Source organism: Lepidochelys olivacea (assembly GCF_965140295.1).
Source record: "Lepidochelys olivacea isolate rLepOli2 genome assembly, chromosome: 15".
Taxonomy (NCBI): Eukaryota; Metazoa; Chordata; order Testudines; family Cheloniidae; genus Lepidochelys; species Lepidochelys olivacea.
Window position 1 is genome coordinate 4,207,598 of NC_140425.1, and position 22,642 is coordinate 4,230,239.

Here is a 22,642-nt window from a genome sequence, read left to right on the forward strand (position 1 = left end):
AAGCAGACAGAATTCATTAAATCCAAGACTTTTTACATTTTGATTGGCAATTTATACATTCTCCCACTACTAGAGAAATCACTGGCTACCTCATTAACAATAATTAAAAATACAATTTTTCTACAGCTTCCATTTACTTTATTAATCAGGTGCAATCTCAAATCGAAAGCACATAAATTAGAATTAGACCAACTCCAGCATAGCCCCAGACAGATCACATTCTAGAGCCAATTAACTCAGCCATTCCACTCTAGGTTTTCTTGCACTATGCTTGCAAGCGGTTAGTACAAAACTGGTGAAGAAGCTTTGCCACCTGATGGCATCAGCTTGTTTTGTTTAACATTCAATCTGATTTAGAGATTAACTAAAAAGAGTTTTAAAAGTTAAGAAAAATCTTACATTTGCTAAACATACAATTAAGCTAAGAGGCCTATTATCAAAGGGGGCCAAAAATGTTGAAGATATTTTGTATCAAGTCATACACATACACCCATTCCCAAACGACATGCTAGGCAACACTATTGCTTTAAGTAACCCCATAACTAAAAGAGAAACAAGTGTTAATTTTCCACTACTTTTCCTATCTCACAGTTTGATAGCACTGCATCTACAGTCAGCTGCACTGTTTCGTTGGTCAGCAGAATTTCCTGTGTTAGGCAACAGGTTGGTAACATTGCCGGCAACCTCTGCTGGGTGCAGAAGGAGGAAGTCATGTACACACTTTCCCCAGGCACTGTAAGAGCTATGAGATAGAGCAGCAGCAAAGCTGAAACCAAAAATGCAAAAGGAGAGGCATATGCACAGAGGAGTAGGCCCAAGCATGTTCAGTGTTACTCTTGGATCTGTCAAAGGCCCACCTTTCTCAGCAATAGGAGAGCAGAAAGAACCTTATTTAAAAAGAAAAAATTAAATGAAACTGTGTGCATTACCTTGCAGGTGCAGATGTTGCTGGCTGCTGCCCATAGGTTGGGTAGGCAGGCTGGGTGCCATAAGCGGACTGTGCTGCATAAGAAGCCTGGGTGGTAGTAACTGTGGGTGTGGTGGTATCATAGGCAGCTGTGCCGTACCCCTGGACAGGCTGACTATAAGCAGGGGGGGCAGTCGGGGTGGTATAACCTAGAACAAACAAAAGCTTGGTCAGACTGACTTTCAATCTAGATTTCATATTTCAGAATTTTATTCTTCAAAGAGTTTTACCCAGAGGTTACGAATGTTATTGATTTTACTTTTACTGTGCAATATAGGTAATCTGAAAACATAAAAATTGACTTATGCCCCTTTTCTGCTTCTTCATGGCATATGAAGGCCTGGAAATTTGTTTCCCCCAAACAGCGTTTTTGCTTCAACATTAGAAATTCTAGACTAGTCTTCCAGGTCCAACTAATGACTAGAGAAATAATTACACCACTGAGAACAAAAGCTGATTGACCAACGGGAACTCCTTCTCAGTCAGACTAAAGATTGATTGTTTACAACTATTTAACTTCAATAACTAATTTAAAAAACATACAATACAGGCAGAGACCTGTAGAAAATACTCCAAAACAGGCAAGAGTCAGAGAACATTCTTGTTATTTCTAAAGTAAAAGAAACAATTACAGAAACTTTTACCTAAGTCACACCCATATTAGGCCTTAATACAGCACAAAGAAAAGGCATAAGGCTAACTTTTAAGCTGATCTTTACAGGTTACCATTAAAACACTAGGTACTTGCAATCATTAGTAATTTTTGAAATGTAAAGAATGAACTTTAATTTTGCACTTACATAAGAATGGCCATACTGGGTCAGACCAATGGTCCATCTAGCCCAGTATCCTGTCTTCCAACAGTGGCCAATGCCAGATGCTTCAGAGGGAATGAACAGAACAGGGCAATTATCAAGTGATCCATCCCCTGTCATCCAGTCCCAGCATCTGGCAGTCAGAGGCTTAGGGACACCTAGAGCTGAAGTTGCACCCTGATCATCTTGGCTAACAGCTGTTGATGAACCTATCCCTACGTGACCTTATCTAACTTCTTTGAACCCAGTTAAACTTTTGGCCTTCACAGCAAGGAATTCCACAGGTTGACTGCACTATGTGGAGAAGTACTTCCTTTTGTGAGAGTTAAACCTGCTGCCTATTAATTTAAATGGGTGACCCAGGTTCTTGAGTTATATGAAGGGGCTAATAACACTTCCTTATTCACTTTCTCCACACCATTCATGATTTTATAAACCTCTATCATATCCCCCCTCAGCCATCTCTTTTCCAAGTTGAACAGTCCATCTTTTTAATCTCTCCTTATATGGAAACTGTTCCATGCCCCTAATCACGTGTGTTACCCTTCTCATACCTTTTCCAATTCTAATATATCTTTTTTGAGATGGGGCAAATTGTATGCAGCATTCAAGGTGTGGGTGTATCAGGATTTATATCATGGCATTATGATATTTACTGTCTTATTATTAATCCCTTTCCTAATGGTTCCTAACATTCTGTTAGCTTCTTTGACTGCCAGTGTACAGTAAGCGGATATTTTCAAAGATCTCTTTCTTGAGTAGTAGCAGCTAATTTAGATCCCATCATTTTGTATGTATAGTTGGGCTTATGTCTTCCATTGTGCATTACTTTGCATTTATCAACACTGAATTTCATCTGCCATTTTGTTGTCCAGTTACCCAGTTTTGTGTGATCCTTTTGTAATGCTTCACAGACTGCTTTGGATTTAACTATCCTGAGAAATTTAGTATCATTTGCAAACCTTGTCACCTCACTTTACCTCTTTTTCTGGATCACTTATGAATATGCTGAACAGCATACTCTACTAATTTCAGGTTTCAGAGTAGCACCCGTGTTAGTCTGTATCCACAGAAAGAACAGGAGTACTTGTGGCACCTTAGAGACTAAAATTTGAGTATTTCAATAAAGAAACATACCAAGAAGTCAAATTGTTTCTGCTGTTTTAATATGCCACTGGTTAAAGGAAGACCGTACCAATTTAATATGCCTCAGGTAAAAATATTCAGTAGTTAATATAAACAAATCTTTGACGCTTTTTAGAAATATCTATCATTGCTCCTATCTCCAGTTAGCGAGTGGGAGTTGTTCTTTACTGGTATTTTCCAGCAGCTCAGTTTGATTTTGTAAAAGGGCACTGATAGCTAGCACTGAGAAACAAAGTAACAGGAAAACATTATCTCAGTCCTATTTTTCATCAATTAAGATAACAGCTTCCTTTTTACTTGCTAATTTTATTATAATTAAGAAACTTGTCATCACAAAGAAGAGACCATCACATGCAGTGTTCAGACTAACTACACTGGAGTTTTCCTTTCCACTGCCTGATTTTCAGAAGAGAATCTCCAGTACTGTAACATTTACGAGTCAGCATCTTTTCCCTTCATCCTCAGTGTCTTCAAAATGCACAAGGCTGCTTTCACTACTCATTGTGCTATGTAGGTGACCTGTCACAAAATCCAGACCTTTCCTAATTTGTTAATTAAGTAGTATTTAAACTACCTCATAGCACATGCCAAAGCAGCTACACTGGTAAACTATAAAACCAACTTCAGTTCAACATTCTGAGTAGTAACTCAGCACACGTGTAATAATTCTTCAAGTGTTCCTCATGAATCCCAGCATTTTAAACTGTACTTGTTACAATTCAGCCAAGCTAGAAAAGCCAAAGTGCAAGTAGGTATTTATCCTCCTTTTCTATAGGAAAGCATAACTCAACAATATTTGCTTTTCATAATATTCTGGGTACTCATTTCTACCTAGCATGCAAATCCCTGTTCTGAAGCCTAAGCGTGCTAGCAAGGAAAAAAGGTGAATGGGATGGTGCTGAATGGTGTAAAATGAGAATGGTTTTTTGTGTTCAAACGGAAACAGTTCAAAAACTCTCAAAAAAACCAAACATGAGCCACAAAAGCATTCCACAAAGACTGGCTGATACCTAAAGTTAGATGAACCCCAATTCCAAACAACTAAGCCCCAATCGCTCATTGACAACATCAGGCTTTTGCAGTAAGTCAGTTCCCAGTGGTCAGAGGTAAACTTCACAGCAAACTAATACACTTGGGTCCCAATCCTGTACTCAGAGAGAACTTGTTGTAGGATCAAGGCCTAAGCTAGATCTTTCCAACTTTGGTCCCTTTTTCCTGGCACATCTGATGGTATTATTAAAACCAAATCCAAAGCAGGCTGCAGAGTTTGCACACTGCCAGGTGTCACTAAGGTCGTTAACTGTCCTAAGAAAAAGAACCCTGAATTTTAAGCACATGTGAACTCTAGTCTTGGCACATCATTTGTAAAAATGCTTTTAATATTTAAGCCTCAATATGTAAATGGTTAGTGATTTAGGAACCCATTACTGTAAATTCTAATTTCAGCTGAACATCAGCTTAGTTTAGGATAATACAAATTATCCAAAACAATTAGAGCTGTATCTTTTAATGTATTAGATTCCACTTTGGGGAAACAAATAGACCAGCATCTCTCAAACTGGGGTCTGCAAAGGAACCCCTGGGGGCCCGCTGATTAACTCTTCCCCCTCCCTCCCAGCACCTCCTGCACAACCGGTGTGTAGGAGGCACTGAGCGTGGATGGGGTGTGCTCAGGGTAGGGGGTGGAAAGAGGCATGGAAAAGGAGGGGCAGGGGTGGAGTGGGGGCCGGGCCTGGGGCTGAGCAGGGGCCTTGGGGGGGGGGGGGGTCTGCAAAAATTTTTAAATCAAAATGGGGGCCCTCGGGTTGCTGAAGTTTGAGAACCCCTGATTTAGACCATGTAACCACCCAAACAATTTGAGAGAGTCTCTGACAGAAAAAAGAAACTTTTAGAACTTCATAATCTCCTTTAAGCAGCCCGGTAAAGATATTCCTTAGTCAGCTCCAGTTCCTCTATCAGGATCTAACCCAGCAAGCCTTTTGCATGCAAAACCCCCATGGATATAAATAGCAGTTCTTTCTGCATTAGAAGGGAAGGATTCAGCCCTCAAAGAATACTCAGATGAAATACTGGATTGAAAAAGATTTATTCTGAAATAGCTGGCTTCTCTTCAGGTGGTGGCAGTTTTCAAAGTTCCCTCTAATTTAAACAGCCAGCATCATAAGCTGTTTAATAAATTCCTGCACAATCCTAATACATACGGGATAGGTAAACTTACCATAAGGGAGAACCAACACACAGGAAATTATGTTCACCATCCATAATAAGTTATTCTTCATGATGGTAGATTACATATCTTTAAATTGTTGGGCTAAGTGACATTTTAAATACATGATACTAAAATACAGTGGTCAAAAAGAAAGAATGGGTTTGGTTATTTGCAGAAGATTATTCTCAATCTAGAGATCACAAAGAGGTCCCCAGGGTTATGACCCCTCCTCCCAACCTTTATGCCTAGAGGGGAAAGGGAGTCCCAAAAAATTGCTTAATTGGGGTAACGATATAGGAGATATTGATAACCTTTGGATTAACTCACACCTCAAATGCATACTAAGGTGCAAATCAGTGCCAGCCACACAGGACCAAATAGGCTGGGATAAAGGGGAGACTGATTGAGCCTCCCCCTATGTGGGGCTAAAATACGCCCCTATGCAGGCGAAGACAACCCTAACCTGGACCACTATCATGGTGCAGAAGAACCAGCTCTAATACTCCTGCAGACAGACCCCCACATCAGTGGTATTTCAAAGGGAATGGGGAGGGAGCTTCACAGAGCAACATAAAGCTCTGACACAACATAAAGCCTTTTAAGGAATTATGAAAATAGACAATAAAAGTACCATTTAAATAATTGTCTTAAGCAATACAAAGTCAGCTTCTAGAGAAAATTAAGTGCAATTTTACCGGAAGTCTAAATGTGATCCTTTTTAGGGCGCTAATCTGTGTGTCCCTTACAGCACTACATGTTTTATAAAGCATAAAAACATAGAAATTGCATACTGAACAGTATCTTTGATGGACTTTAGATTAGGCCCCTAAGAGGTTTCAGGTTGTTTAAAACAGTACTACTATCAGTTCACCTTTGGAGGATTCTGAATCTTCTAGGAGAGGATGGTATAGTGACTTTAGCACTCAGCACTAGGTGCATATAAGTAGCATAGAATCATAGAATATCAGGGTTGGAAGGGACCCCAGAAGGTCATCTAGTCCAACCCCCTGCTCGAAGCAGGACCAATTCCCAGTTAAATCATCCCAGACAGGGCTTTGTCAAGCCTGACCTTAAAAACCTCTAAGGAAGGAGATTCTACCACCTCCCTAGGTAATGCATTCCAGTGTTTCACCACCCTCTTAGTGAAAAAGTTTTTCCTAATATCCAACCTAAACCTCCCCCACTGCAACTTGAGACCATTACTCCTCGTTCTGTCATCTGCTACCATTGAGAACAGTCTAGAGCCATCCTCTTTGGAACCCCCTTTCAGGTAGTTGAAAGCAGCTATCAAATCCCCCCTCATTCTTCTCTTCTGCAGGCTAAACAATCCCAGCTCCCTCAGCCTCTCCTCATAACTCATGTGTTCCAGACCCCTAATCATTTTTGTTGCCCTTCGCTGGACTCTCTCCAATTTATCCACATCCTTCTTGAAGTGTGGGGTCCAAAACTGGACACAGTACCCCAGATGAGGCCTCACCAATGTCGAATAGAGGGGAACGATCACGTCCCTCGATCTGCTCGCTATGCCCCTACTTATACATTCCAAAATGCCATTGGCCTTCTTGGCAACAAGGGCTAACTGCTGACTCATATCCAGCTTCTCGTCCACTGTCACCCCTAGGTCCTTTTCCGCAGAACTGCTGCCTAGCCATTCGGTCCCTAGTCTGTAGCTGTGCATTGGGTTCTTCCGTCCTAAGTGCAGGACCCTGCACTTATCCTTATTGAACCTCATCAGATTTCTTTTGGCCCAATCCTCCAATTTGTCTAGGTCCTTCTGTATCCTATCCCTCCCCTCCAGCGTATCTACCACTCCTCCCAGTTTAGTATCATCCGCAAATTTGCTGAGTGCGCAATCCACACCATCCTCCAGATCATTTATGAAGATATTGAACAAAACCCGCCCCAGGACCGACCCTTGGGGCACTCCACTTGATACCGGCTGCCAACTAGACATGGAGCCATTGATCACTACCCGTTGAGCCCGACAATCTAGCCAGCTTTCTACCCACCTTATATAATATATAAAGGTATATAATATATATAAGCATATATAAACAGTTCTGCCAAAGTTAAAGACAGGGAGGCAAACGAATGGACAGAAAGGCAAACTAATGCAAATCATACTCTAGGGACCTACGCCTATGTGGTCTTCCATCTGACCATAATTTTTTTTTTAACTGGCATTTTTTATTGGGTGTGAGAGGAAGCAGCACAGGCAAAATATCTAATATTGTTATATATCCCAGTAAATGTAACTTGAGCTAAACATGGTGCAAGCAAAAAACATAATCCAGTAGATTACTGTTCCTATAACCCCTGCACATTAAGGGCAGGTCTTCACTACAGGCTAAATCAGCAACGCTGCAACAGAAGCAGCAGCATCGATTTAGCAGGTCTGGTGAAGACGCCGTAAATTGATGGGAGAGCGCCTCCTGTCAACGCAGACATCGCTGTAAATCGATTTAAGCTATGTCCAATTAAATTACGTAATTTATGTAATTTAATTAGCATAACTTGGATCGACTTACCTTGTTAGTGTAGACATGGCCTCAGTGCCAGCAGAATAAATGGCAGAGATTTTTCAGCGATATTTTTAAAGTTTAAGTCTACAAATATATTCTGTTAATGATTCCTGATCTTCAACACTTAAATGGCGAACCAAGAACAAATCACCCCTAGAACTGCGTGAGTTACAAAAGCAATCTGTTCTCATTCTTCAAGGCATAAGATTACTGTCAGAAAGAAACCCTCCCCCACTTAAAAATGGTGGTAAAGAATTGCAAAATTAAATACATTATGGTAATTTTTTCTCCACATTTTCCATTGTAAGACATCCACCTTACCATCCATCCATCTATGCCCAGTTACTAGTAGAAACACCACCTGTATGTCCTGGATATTCCTAGGGAACCTTTAGGAAGTTTCCATTCCACTAGAGAGTTAATTTTAATAAAGGATGAGCCACATAAAAAACTGTAGCCAGGATGTCACTTGAGTGAAGAGAGTCTATGTTTTTGCATGGATTCCTGGTTCAAATTGAGTGCACCAGAATATAGTCTTCAAATGATGGATCAAGTCTCTCCAGATCAGGTTTTTTGGTTTGTTTGTTTTTTTAATAAACTAAGGTATTTTTATGAACAAGGCTCCAGTTTAAAAAGCACAAGTTGAAGTAATTTACAGACTATTTATGAAGATGTCAAGTATATGTCTGAACTGGAAACCCATAGACATAACATGGAACATGCAAAAGTGGTAGTCAGAAAAATCTGACCATGTCTAATCATGCTGTTTACCCTTTAGGAAATGGTAAAGACAGCTCGGTTATATTCACCTGGAACACCTTGGTACAGCTGTCACTAGATTGCTTGGAAAGTTTTATCCATAGAGCATGGCACTCAGGAGTTTGTGAATGGTACTCATTATACAGACATGGAACTTATAAATGGCACTAAATACTAGCAAATTTTGAATAGTACTGTATGTTTAATGTGATGTTATTAGGTCTAAAACAAATGAAACACCTAAAGGGTTAACATCACAAGTTTAGACAGAATGAAACAGCATTTCCCATGCAAGAGTGAGCAGGATATTCAAACCTGTACTTGTCCCTTCTACTGTGGAAAGCACAAGACAAAAAGTAGAGGGTACACTATCAGAATAGGCAAACAGTCACTTTAACCAATTTGATTTTCAAGCAACTGAAGAGATGCCCAGAGTACACATTCCCAATGAGCATTGTTACACAGTTTTTGTGTTTGATTCTTTTTTTAAACAAAGTACATTCTGTAGATTAAACGGGTATGTTTACTCCTGGCATTCATCCCACCCACATCTCAGCATTGTTTTAAATCAGCATTCCCTAAAAGGAAGGCTATAGGAACACTAAAACCTTTTCTACGTCAAAGATGCCCTAATCGACTCAATATGGTTTAGGTTCATATTTAGGTAGAAGATTTTAACTAAGCTCTTTCCCCAGTAAAAATAAAGTCATGCAACACTGTTGAGGCTCTTACCCGTTGGAGGCTGCCCATATGAAGTTGCATATGCAGTTTGCCCATATGTTGCAGTTGTCTGAGCCTGTGTGTAGTTGACATCAGTGGGCTGTCCATAAGTTCCATAACTCTGTTGCCCATAGGCCTGCTCCAAACAAAATATATATTTAATTCAAGCACCAAGATCAGTTTATTTCATTACATAGAGGCATATAAACAGTCATTTTGGTGACACGGAGTAAAAAGGCAGCAATGTGGAGCAATTTAAATCAATTTATTTTTCTTTTAAACAACAGACAAATTAGGTTGAGGCTTTGTAAGGCTGATTAAAATTTATAATCAAGTAAATTATAAATGCTGCTTCTAAATGTTACTACTAGTATCTTTATTAGAATTTTACAAACCCCATAGGCCAAACAAAATATTGAAAACTAAACCCTTGATCCTGCAAACACTTAAATACATAACTTTATCCACATAAATAATCCCAAGCTTCCTACAGACTTTGATAGGCGTACTCACGTGTTTATAGTTAATCATATGAATATGTGTAGGCAGCCTGAGGAGCTAAAAACCATACTTTTTATTAAAAAACTTTTCTTAGTGGAAACTTTTGCCACTTCAAAACAAAATTCCTTCAGTGTTAACCGTGAAATGTTACTTAGGCTTTCGAAGCATTAACAAAGTTGTTGTGAACATTTTCAAAAGTAAGAGCCTAAACCCATATTTAAGTACTTGAGGGCATGATTTTAAGGAGTGCTTAAGGAGGCTTATTACTCCAGTTGAGCTAGCCTACCTCCAGTATCATACTGGGAAATACACGAGCTACAGAGTGATTAGCAGCACATGGTATGTCTACACTGCAGCTGGGTCTGCGCATCTCAGTCTGGGTAGCCAGACTCAGGCTAGCTCCACTTAAACTAGCATGCTAAAAATAGCAGTATGGACACTGCAGCATGGGTGGCCATTCAGACTGTGGCTAGCCGCCCAAGCCTGGCTGACCCCATGGGTCTGAGGTCAGGTGACTAGTCTGAGTCACAGACCATGCTGCAACATCCACACTGCTATTTTTAGCATGGTAGCTCAAGTGAGTGTCTACTTGGGCTGGGAGCTGTAGTGTAGACATACCCCCAGAGTGACTGTTCTAGTAGAGTGATTAGATTAGCAGTTGAGTTGTTGTATCTTAAGCTGCTGCACCCCCACTGAATTACTAGCTGGAGATTCAAACACTCTCCTTCACCTACCCAAGCTTAAAGCACCACATCTCTCCTGGTAGAGATTTGTGTGTGAACAAGATCTGTATGTGGGTGAGGGGCAAAGCTCAAGTTATATCTCAGACTAAAAATGCAGTGAAGACAAGCCTTATGTGACTTAGGACCACATGTCTCATTGACTTCAAATTGTAAACCCTAAAGGAGGGTAGCCTAGCCACAGTGAAAGCATTTCAAGCTTTCTTGACTTGTGGAAGTTCAGTAGATAAGAAGTTGAGGAAAGGTTGCAAGTGTAACATGGACTATTTGCTTATAAATTTAAGTTGTGTTGTTCTCACAGACAGGGTGTTAGTGAGCCCTTTGTCTTCTCTTTTTCAACACAGATGAGCATTTTAAGTATGAAACTTCTTAGCAAAAAAATTCATTCATAAAATCTGAAATTCTAACGATTAGAAAACTAAAGAAAAAGTACAAAACATCCACTATAACATACTGGTGGCTTGACTAATGCTAATCTTTTCCCCCCAAATAACTAAATAGTAACAGGAGTCATCAGTATGTATACTCTATCTCAAACTAGTGGATGTCCAGAAGATTGGATGTCCCCCCAAGCTCTTAAGCATGATTCGATCCTTCCATGAAAACAGTCCAATATGACGGCTCAGTGTTTGAGGCTTTCCAGATTCATTGCGGAGCTGAGCAAGATTGAGTACTTGCACCGACTCTGTTTGGGATTTTCCTCTCCCTGCTACTGAAACAAGCTTTTGGTTCCTCAACTAAGGGAATCTACTTGCACACAAGATCTGATGGAAAGCTGTTCAATCTTGCAAGACTCAGATCTAAAACCAAGACTCAGAAGGCCCTTATCCAACATCTTTTCCTTGCTGATTATGTGCAGCAGTGACAACCCACACAGAAGCTCATCTTCAAAGCCTAATAGTCAGTTTTTCCAAAGCCTGCCAGACTTCAGGCTTACTATTAAGCCTAAAAGAGACTAACAATGTGCCATGGAGTTGAGGAAGCACCCTCCATCAAGAACAGCAGCTATGAACTTGAAGTGGTGAAAGAGTTCACATACCTGGGGTCCACTATCACAGCCAAACTTTCACTTGAAACTCAACATCCGCATTGGAAAAGCTGCCACAACAATGTCTAGACTGAACAAGAGGGTAGGCCAAACAACAAACTGACAAAACACACAAAGATCTGTGTGTATCGTGTGTGTGTTATCAGTATATTTTTATATGGAAGCGAGACATGGACCAGAGCTTTCATGTGTGCTAGCTTCGTCAAATCTTTGGAATCTTCTGGAGGGACAGAGTCACCAACACTGAGGTGCTCAAAAGGGCCAGCATACCCAGCATGCAAACACTTCCCAAACAGACACTTCCACTGGCTTGAGCATGTGTGCTGAATGAATGATGGGCACATCCCAAAGGACACCCTCTACAGTAAATTGGCATTAGGAAAAAGACCAAAAGGACATCCAAAATTGCATTTCAAGGATGCGTGCAAAGAAATGCACATGGATGTAGACAAATGGGAAGATCACACTCAAGACTACAGTCTTTGGAAACAAGAGCTTAACAACGGTCTCCAGAGATATGAGAGGAAGCAGTTTAGCTCAACAGAGGAGAAAAGAGTTTGCAGAAGGCAGGGCCCAAAGGGTCGAATCACCACCTTTAAATGTGACAGATGTGGCAGAGATTGTCTCTCTTCAGCCAGACTTGTGGCTGCCATAAAACCAACTGAGTAAATTCTTTACCTCTCAGGGGCGTATACCCATGGTCTCTCGAGACTGAAGGATACCTATTATTACTCTACCTCATGGGTTCTCAAACTTCAGTGCACTGCAACCCCACTTCTGAGAACAAAAATTACTACACGACCCCAGGAGGGGGGACCGAAGCCTAAGCCCACCCGAGCCCTGCCAAAGCCCCACCACCCCGGGCTGGGGGAACCAAAGCCAAAGGGCTTCAGCCCCAGGTAGGGGGCCTATAACCTCAGCCCCACCATCCAGGGCTGAAGCCCTCAGACTTTGGCTTCAGCCCTGGGCAGTGGAGCTCAGGCTTTGGCCCGAGGCGGGGCCAGGGAGCTTTGGCTCCAGCAAGTCTAATGCCAGCCCTGGCAACCCCACTAAAATGGTGGTGCAACCCACATAAGGGTCGCGACCCACAGTTTGAGAACTGCTGCATCTAGTTCTAAAGTCATTTTTCATCAATACAGTTGTCTAAACAAAACTTTAATTAGTGTGTAGGTCACTGATTAAGGAGACCCAAACGCAAAGATTACAGTTGTATTTCTCTGGCAACAGTTGATACCTTACTGCTGCAGAGTAAGGCATGCAGCTCCCTTGAATGTGAAGCTGTCAAATGATGCTAGTAGAAACGCAGAAACCTGAACTACAGTTTTAGAAGGAAACTCAGTATTCCTTTAAAATGCATTTGAAGTTTGTCTCTACACAATCTGGATCCTTAAGATTGTTTTTTAAACGCAAACATTTTAGTTTCCTTTTGACAGACATCAGCCTGAAATCTAGTCAATTTCAAGCGTTGTTAACTGTTTCTGGTATAATACCTGTACCTAAAGTCTATTCTCTTCTCATTCCATCCAACAACTGATGCAATTTTGCAAATTACATTTCTCCACTTTAACAGGTTTCTCTCTCCTGCACTGCTGAATGAAATATTCACAAACAGGGAAACTGTTAAATACACACCACGAATTATTTTCTCTCAATTACAGCAGTAGGCTAAGAAATTCTTAACAGTAAGTGAACAGTTCCAGATTTTAAGGTTGTTGTCCCTTTAAGGAAGCCTTCTACACAATCTAAAACGTTATCATAAAACTTTCCAACATATTTCACATTAAAGCTCAGTCTTTTTCTTTGGTTATTTAATGGCTGGTCAAGTCTGGCTTAGTTTATTGGTAGACGTGACTCAGTAGCTGTTATGAAAATGCCCCATGTTTTACCTGGGTCGTCTGTGCATATCCTTGAGCTGGCTGAGCTGCATAAGCACTGTAGCTATAAAAAGAATGTAATGAAATTTTAAAATGCAGATATACACTATTGAATTGTGTAATACATACTTTACACAAACACTTTCAATGTTCCCAAACTATTTGTGTTGTAGTTCTTGGTAACAGAATATAAAAGGTCTAATTTAAAGGAAACAGTAGAATCCATTTTTTATTTAGAAATATATATACACATCTATATATACACACACACACACACACACTCAAATTAAGAAATACAACACTATATACCAAATCTTCACTAAAGAGAAAGCTATTGTATGCCCTCTAAAAACACAAATGGAGACTATAATGTTACTTACCCTTGCTGGGCTGCAGCTTGGCTATAGGTACTATAGTCTGCAGGAAAGAAAGAAGAGTAAGAATGTTGACAAAGACAGCTAATAAAATTGATGGCATAAGAGTGCAGTTGCCAGAATTTCTTCCAGCTGCTTGGAAGAGGAGAAACCATTATAAACAACCAGAAACCAGAGTTTCGAAGGTGCTAAAGGTAAAATTATTAAACATTTTGGTTTGGAAACAAAAACCTCTTCCCTCTGTTACCTGCTGCTTCCAGCAATCTTTGGATTACCCTACTTTAATGGGTCACCTTGGATGGCACCCAGCTACTGAAGCAGGAGGATGTGTGGGTTTTTTTTTTGTTTTGTTTTTTAAAAAACACTATGCCTGACCCCTTTAAGACAATGTCAGTTTAAGGAGGCTTTGCTCCAACTATTCAAAGTTGTAGAAGCTAAAATAAGGCTGTGCTCCATGTATTTTGACTTTAAAAGGCCAAAAATGAATCACTGGAAGATTGTTTAAAAGTTTGTGTCAAAATCCAAGATATTCAGTTAGCAATGAGTTTTTATATTCCCACCCTCCCCATCCCCTTGATCAAAGACAATGCTATATTTCAGATTATTATAGATCATAAATGCAAGGCTTCACTGAAAGGTATGAAGTGTTTTTAGTTGCCTTTCAGACATCTAGAGCAAGCAGTAGCAGAAGTTTCTCAACAGGTCAAGGTCGCCAAACAAATTATTACTTTCAAATGCTTCCAGTGTACGGAAAGTGTGATTAACGGAGTATGCAAAGATCAGATATTGTTCAAACTCTCTGTATCTATGCATTCTCTAAATCAGTGTCTCTCAACAACTGGTCCCTGAAATCTCCCAGATACAAGTCAGGAAGGCAGCAAGCCGGTCTCTGATATCAAAAAGGTTGAGAAACACTGTTCTAAAGCTACTACAGCCACTCAAGCTAAGGAATCTAATTTAGTTGAAAGCAGTTTGGGACTAGATATTGCTACAATTTCCTTGCAAAGATTTAAGTAGTCCCAAATGGGAACAGATGTATATATTTTTATTTTGACAATACCTCAGGGTTAGCTAGTATAACCAAGAAAACCAAAGTAAAAATATAGGAGGAATCTGGCTGACAACTCTGCAGAATTCAAGGATCTGCTTTAATTCATAATGGTCCCTTCTGACCTAAATATCTATGAATCTATGAATTCTTTCATTTATCTTTCTAGCTTCTTGTTAACTGAAATGTGTGGCACTGAATAAACAAAGGTTGAATATAAAAACTTAGTATTTTTATTGTATATCAATGGCTTACGTTTCTTAAAGCCGAAGACTCCTCAGCAAGACAATTTTCAGTCTCTGCTTCCCACCCCATTCACATATAATGATTAAAATTAATCATATGGGTTTCTTCCCCTCCCATTTCAATCTTGGTGTTGCTGTTGGGGGATTCAGGCACTGACTGGGATTTTGAGGGGGAGTGCATTAGAAAGGAAGTTGCAGCGGCCTGGATGATAACTTCTGACCAGCCTGCACACTATTTTGAATTTGCAGTAGGAAGAAATAAAGGGGTAGAGAGTCTCCGCAAATAATTTATTTTTAGATTAAACAAACACCTGCCATTTGATGCCACTCAGAACCAAATATGTTAAACCGCTTTTCTGAAAGATCTAAACTCCTGAGATCCCTCACACAAATTAGACTATATTCTAGCATTACTTGTTTTTTCTAAACATTTTTATATTTTTAAAATTTATAACTTGCTACGTCCAATTCTTTGACTGCCTTTTACAGATGTTTAAAATGCATGCCCATTCCCAGCTCAGATGCATTAACATTTCAGTCTTTAAAACATTCATTAGTTAAAGCTGACCTAAAATGAGCATCATTTGTTTCTTTCACACCTTGCATTGCTTTCCTTCACCTCAGTGTTCATCACACCTTCCTATTTCTTACTATGTACTTAACTTCCTTCCTTTTCTTCCACATTTGCTCCACCTTATCTTATTCCTAACCAACGCTCCCTCCCCCTTCTTCCTCATTCCCTTTATTTTCTATATATCCATCATCCATTCCTTTGTCCACCACACTCCCACAATCTGTCCATATGCCCACTACTCATAATCCCCATCCTCATCTTCCCACTTTCAGTCCTCCTTTTGCTACCCTTCTGTTTCACTGAACACACTCAACATTTCTGAGCCTACTTTCCTTGCAGCTGAAAAGCATATGTACATATGGCCACCACTTATGTGCTGAGATGCGACAGGTGAGTCCCCAGCTCTACTTCCTCTTGCTCAAGGGTTCTCAAACTGGGGGTCAATACATCTCAGGTGTTGTGAGGTTATTACATGGGTGGTCACAAGCTGTCAACCTCCACCCCAAACCCCGCTTGCCTCCAGCATTTATAATGGTGTTAAATATATTAAAAAGTGTGTTTAATTTATTAGCGGGGGTTGCACTCAGAGGCTTGCTGTGTAAAAGGGCTGGCCAGTAAAAAAGGTTTGAGACTCACTGCTCTTGCTGCTCAGTGGAAGGACATTGGCAAGCAAATTACTACACCCACAACAATGAGCTGAGCCTCAGAAGCAGCCCCAAATTTGAGAATCTTTACTATGCAATCTTCAGTTACTTATAACACTTACTTTTCCCCTTTTCTCCCCTTTTATTTCCTTTAAACAACCTAAGATAGTGTTTTTACTATTAGGTCTCTATAATCAGGTTAATCAAATATATTATGAAATCTGTCTTTAACTTCCCTTTTCTAATGTGCTCAAGTGGACTAATGAACATTTTAAAGAAGAAATATTTTGCTTAATTGTTATAACAAGGGATCCTAGCTTTCCGTTATAAAAAAACACAAATTCTCCAGTAAAAAACCCAGTGTTTTCCTAGCCACAATATACAGTGGAACCCTGTTTATCTGATCTAATTGGGACTGGGGCCAGACCAGATAAGCAAAAATTCAGATAATCTGGAAAACGGGCAAAGAACTTCAGCCCCAGCCACCAAGGTCTCCCACTGACAGCCCAAACCCCGCTGCCTAGGGCTGAATTTTTTTGCCCACTCTCCTGATTATCCAAATTTTTGCTTATCCAGTGTAGCCCTGGTCCCAATTAGATCAGATAAATGGGGTTCCACTCTAGTTAATTTATGTTTGTATTTTTTTCATAAAATTTAAAAAAGAAAAATTCTCTGTAAAAATGCAAATTCCACATTTTTCCATGGCAAATGGACATTTCAAAAACACTCATTTCAATGGGACTTGAATCTTCACCCTCTTCTGTTTCATGAGGCTCGACAATACAGTGGTGTAGCACTAATACAGCAGCTCCTGAAGAAAAAACATCCTCCTTTACTGAACGGAAAGACAGGCACATTTTTTTAAACCATTCTGACAATTTTACTCTCATGTTTCTTTACTCATTAGTTCTTTAGGTTGATAAGCCCAAAGTTTGACCTATTTATAATTTATAATTTTTTTTTGCAACACTCACATAAAATTGCGTTTTCCTCTAAAGATATACTTCACTGGTTTTCTCCAAAGAAAAAAGTTATCTGCCAGAAACTAAGTGTGGCAGAACTACGGCAGAAAAGCAGCCATAAAACAACTGAGTACACATGGAGGAAAGTAAATAATTAAACACTAAATTTAAAAATAAAAACCATGAATCAAACTAACTTTTCAGTACTGCAAGTTTTCTAGCAGAATGCACCAATTAAATAAAGATCATTTAAATCAGCAAGCAGGAAACCTTGATTTAAACCATCAGTTTTAGTCATGTTTTGCATTTGCACTTTAGTTAGTTTCCTGGTTGATTCCCATTGATTGGTAACCACTAAAATATGTATATTTGCAACTAACTATAGCCTTTACACTAAATGTGGTGCTTTTCTGCTAACAAGGAGGATACATTACAGCTATACATATTTATTTAAGCAATTATCTAGATTAATTTTTAATCAGATGATTAATTGTTTGCTTATGATTTGTGTCAAGTGGTATTCGAATGAAATTAAAATTAAACCAGGAGTGCACAAACCCAGCACTTATTAAATAAAACTACCTTAACTGTGCTGGTAATTTCAAAATTTCAAAACACATTTTACATTGAAAACTGATTAGTTAGTGAACTGATTATCTGATTACCACATCCTTCAAAATTTTAGAACGAAAAGATCTCATCCTATTACACAGTTTTTTCAGATTAAACATGCACTGCTTAATATTATTAATGTAGTTGAAACTATTTTAATAGATAATAAATTTAAGCCAACATAGGTTGTCAATTTCAAATACAATTTTAAATGTTTATTTAAAAACAAACCTAATTAAAGAAATCAGATTTAATAAAAATATCGATTTTTAATTATTTTTTTAAAGAAGATTTTTATCCACCCTGTTTTCTGGTGTTAAAGTTCTAAAAATCTCAGTTTAAAATACACCTCTACCATGATATAAGGCGATCTGATGTAACACGGATTTGGATATAACACGGTAAAGCAGTGCTCCGGGGGGGGGAGGGGGCGGCTACGCACACCGGTGGATCAACGCAAATTCGATATAAGGCAGTTTTACCTATAATGCGGTAAGATTTTTTGGCTCCTGAGGACAGCATTATATTGGGGTAGAGGTGTACCTTCACTGTACTGATTTTTAAAGATAAGCTGCAAGAATCACTGTGTTCAAATTAAAGGTGTACCGGAATCCAGATTTAGGCTTCTCTGATTAGTCCTTTCACAAGACAAAGAGGACCCTTGGTGAGTAAAGAAATACTGCATAACTTTTGTATATAAATACTATGGTGATGCTCTGGTGCCAGAAAGGCTACCAAACCAACCACCATATAATATAACAGGTCCTTAGTTACACCACAATTCCACTGTTTAGTGTAGATGGACTCTTAACTATACTCCCAAACAGTGAAAACACCTTTGTACCAGGCTCTATTATGGTCCCAGAAATAGTTAATCTACCATCTATCCTATACAACCGAAACGAATGTAACCAGATATATTCATCACAGGGTCTCATGACATATCTGTAGGCCAAATATTAGTCTGCTTATTTTTTCACTGCTATATAAACCACATCCACGAGGCTCAGTAAACATTTACCGAAGACCACTTTTGCAATTTAGCCTGCCTATGTGGACTAGATGTAAATGTTTAATCCAGATTTTAAAAATGGCTTAGAATGATATTAGCCCCAAAGCCTATTTTAAAATAAACTTCAAATATTGAGTCCTAATGTGGAGAGTGATTGTAATGGCCCTATCCATCTTCTTTCCCACTCTACTCCTATAGAAAACTTGAGCTTCAGCAGTTAAAGCTGTATTTCCTTAAGAAACCCTAGGCATTTTGCATTACACAATTACTGAATGTATTACATGACTAATACGTAGAAACAGAACTCCGGTGCCTCCATTTTGATACACAATTTTCAAGAGAGGCACTTTTGCTTTTACTGTAACCAAATACTTAATCCTACTTGTTCTGTGATCCCAGCAACATAACATGCTGATGAAAAGTTGCTGAAGTGCTAACTCTATTTTCAAATGTGTACCTTGCAAAAGATCTTTAGTCATGTAATTATATTAACAAAACTGTTATTCAGTCCCTCTTTTTGCTAAAATGGGGATGTAAATACTTGTAGATATACACCCTAAAACGCAAGACAACTGTTTCTAGATCTTGGAATTTTAACACTTTGGTGTAATCACTTACTCCTTGGTCTGAAAAAGGGGCAAAGATCAGTCTCTCTCCTGAGCAATTCATTTGATGTTAAGCCAGAAAGAAAAAGCACTATACTAGCATTAACTGTCAACCCCTAATTTAAGATAATTTTCCTGATCTATCATCAAGTATGAATATGTGTTTTAAGAACATCTATGCAGGTGGGGCATTTGCCATTGGAAAAATTACAGGTGTACAGAATCATTAGTGATCTTAGAAGGGCAATAATGGGAGAACCGTGCTCCCACCCTTTCAGATCATCCCCTCTTAAACAAGGTCCTTAAAGACAACCCTCAGACTCTCAATTCTAAACTACACCAGCAGCTGTTCTGACTCATGCAGAGCCAGACATTCTGTACTTCCAGGTTTGCAAAGCAGTTAGCACTAGTTAGTGAAGCTGGATTCTAAAGAGCAAAGCTGCCAAAGTGGGGTGAGAAGCAGTAAATTTCGAACATTACATAGGGGATATTAATGTAAATGTTACTTAAGAATGCACTTTGACAACAATACAAGATGGGACTTATAATGCATAATCTAATGCCTTGTAAATTTTGTACCAACAGAAACATGCTCTCATTCCTTAGCCAATTTTCTGTATTTTAAAGACATCCTTAAAAATAATTTGTTAAAGCAGCTTTAAAGGACTAGAGGTGGTGTGGTTTTTGCATTTTGTTTTGGTGCAAAACAGGACATACAGATTAGGTAACAGATGTTGAAGTACACAAGTGTTCTCATTTTTGGCAATAAGCATGCAGAACACTTAAATCTAAAGAGTTAAATGAAAAGACATCTCATGTCAAGTAAAGATTTTCTAGGAAACTAATTGTCTAGTGAGCCCGAACCTCCATTACCATACCATAGTTCAAACCTTCAATGGTAGATGCCTTTTAACACAGAACATCCATTTTACAACTCTAGCCGCAACAGGAGAGAGCAGGCTTTCATTATAATTAGCAAGAACGAGGAGTCCTTGTGGTACCTTAGAGACTAACAAATTTATCTGGGCATAAGCTTTCCTGGGCTAGAACTCACTTCATCGGATGCATGGAGTGAAAATACAGGAGCAAGTATAAATGCATGAAAGGATGGGGGGTTGCTTTAGCAAGTGTGAGGTCAGTCTAACAAGATAAATCAATTAACAGCAGGATACCAAGGGAGGAAAAAAAACTTTTGAAGTGGTAAGAGAGTGGCCCATTACAGACAACTGACAAGATCATAATTAGCACACGTCTACTGAACACTGGAGTTCTCATCAGTTTTTAGGCTTATGAAAATGACCCACTTCTCCTTCAGGAAATTGCTTACGGTCCATTTCGTTTTGCTTTGCTGAATACAGCCCACTTCAGAGCCCTGGAAAGATAAGGCCAGCTTTTTAAAGGCATTTAGCCGCCAGTATTTGTATCCATCTGGCCCTAAACCCACCGGGTGGCAGTACCCAAGAACTCTCCGTGGCCTCGGCCCCACAGGGCGGCCAATCCTGGGCAGCGCAGAGGCCCCAGGGCGGAGCTGGACAAGGGGGCGCCGCGGCTCCAAGCAGGGCCGCACCAGCTCCCTTCTTCAGTCTCCGCCATTTGCCACAAGCGGCCCTGCCCTCGGGCGGCTCCATTGTCTGAGTGCGGGGCAGGGCGAGGCCGAGTGTCTGGCTAGCCCCACGCAGCCCTCCCCGGGGGCATGGAGGCGGCTGCGGGAGGACGAGCCAGGCCCGACGCGGGGAGGCGGCTCTGCCCGGCGGGGACGGCGCAGCGGGCCCCGGCCGAGGCCGGGGAGCGGATCCCGCTCCGCCCCCCGTGCGCAGAGAGCGGGGTAGGCCCCGCAGCCGGGCCTAGGGAGCCCGCGCCGCCCGTTTGAACGTTACACAATGGGACCGAGGCCCAGGCCCAGGCCGCCCCCCGCCCGGTGCCCCCCCACCCCGCCGGGCCCGCCCGCCCTAACCGCCCGCCGTCACACGCGGCCCGGAGAAGCTTCCAGAACCCCCCCCCCCCCCGGTGGTCCCGGCCTTCCGCGGGAAGCGTCTGTGGCGGGGCGGGGCCCCCGCGGCCCCGGGCCCATCCGCCCCGCGCCATCCCCACGCGAAGGGGCCTCGCCCCCGAGGCTGGGGGCCAGGCCCGGCCCGAGTCTGTCTGTCTGTCTGTCGCCGGCCCGGCCCGGCCTGGCCCGGCCCCGCCACTCACCCGTCGACGCCATTTTCTCGCTTCTTCCTCCTCGTTCTCTCAACGTCCGTCTGGTCCCTCTGCCGCGCGCTCATGCGCAGCCTTTCCAACCTCGGCTCCTACCACTCCAAATGGGGGGGACCTAACTACATTTCCCCTCCCCACCGTCCCGCCTAATCCCAACTCCCCTCCGCACGGAGACTCCCTCCCCCAGTCAGGGAGCACAGACCAGTCGGGAGCCTGCCAAGGGAGGCGAGAGGGGCCACGGAGTTTTATTTCTAGGCATTGCTCCCCTTTGGGGTGAGGAATGGTTCAGTCCACCCCAGTTAGGGATCGTCGTCCAAGAGACACTGTAGGGAAACGCAGCATAGGCCTCAGAGGATGGGGGAGGGTCTGGGAGCAGCTAGCAGCCCCAGACTCGTCGCTGGGTGCCGCCCATGGGGGGAGATGCGGGGACGGGGAAGAGCTGCCATCACAGGCTGTACTTATTGAAATGACCCACGAGTCCTATCTTGGCTTAAAATCACATTACACAACATTGTGTGATGTCATCATGTCATCACAGGTAGCTGTGGGGTGTTGGTGTGATGTCATCTGAGGGAGCCATAGCATGCTGCTGTGATGTCAGTGCACAGAGCTGTGGGAGAACTCACTGAGTGAGCTAGCACGATGTGACTACGTAGATTTGGGCAGTGATGTTTTGACACAGCATCTTAAGGTGTGAATTATGCAACATCATCACAGTTTATAGATGTTTCATAGACTTTGAAAGTGATTTGGGGAGCTGTGACGCAGCAGGCCCAAACTCTGTAGCAGAGCTGGGTTCAAAAGGGCTAGTGGGAGGGACGGACTGGGGCAGGAGCTGAATGGCAGTGGAGGCAGGGCCTCATGGGGACAGGGGGAGGGGAGTGGCTGAGTGAGGGTGCAGGGACACAAGGGGACGGGGTGTGGCTGAGTGCGGGTGCAGGGACACATAGGGATGGGGCAGATGAGCCTGACCGAATGGGCGATGCTAGAGTCAGCCAGGGTCTGCAATGGGGGAGGCTCCCTAACTCCCTAACAATCCTCCCATCCCTAAAAAAAAAAATTGTTC

The 22,642-nt window shown here is 41.4% G+C and overlaps 1 protein-coding gene across 2 annotated transcripts in view; it reads right to left on the reverse strand.

The window, feature by feature from the left end:
• EWSR1 (EWS RNA binding protein 1) overlaps positions 1–21,689 on the reverse strand; it is a 40,911-nt gene extending 19,222 nt beyond the window's left edge. For both annotated transcript variants that reach the window (XM_084648994.1, XM_084648993.1), the window contains exons 1-5: positions 21,571–21,689; positions 13,682–13,718; positions 13,314–13,365; positions 9,151–9,274; positions 930–1,116 (exon numbers count right to left, since the gene is read on the reverse strand). In XM_084648994.1, the coding sequence (XP_084505120.1) occupies positions 930–1,116; positions 9,151–9,274; positions 13,314–13,365; positions 13,682–13,718; positions 21,571–21,583 (413 nt within the window). In that variant the 5' untranslated portion in view covers positions 21,584–21,689. The remainder of the gene's footprint in view (positions 1–929; positions 1,117–9,150; positions 9,275–13,313; positions 13,366–13,681; positions 13,719–21,570) is intronic.
• Between the last annotated feature and the right edge of the window lie 953 nt (positions 21,690–22,642).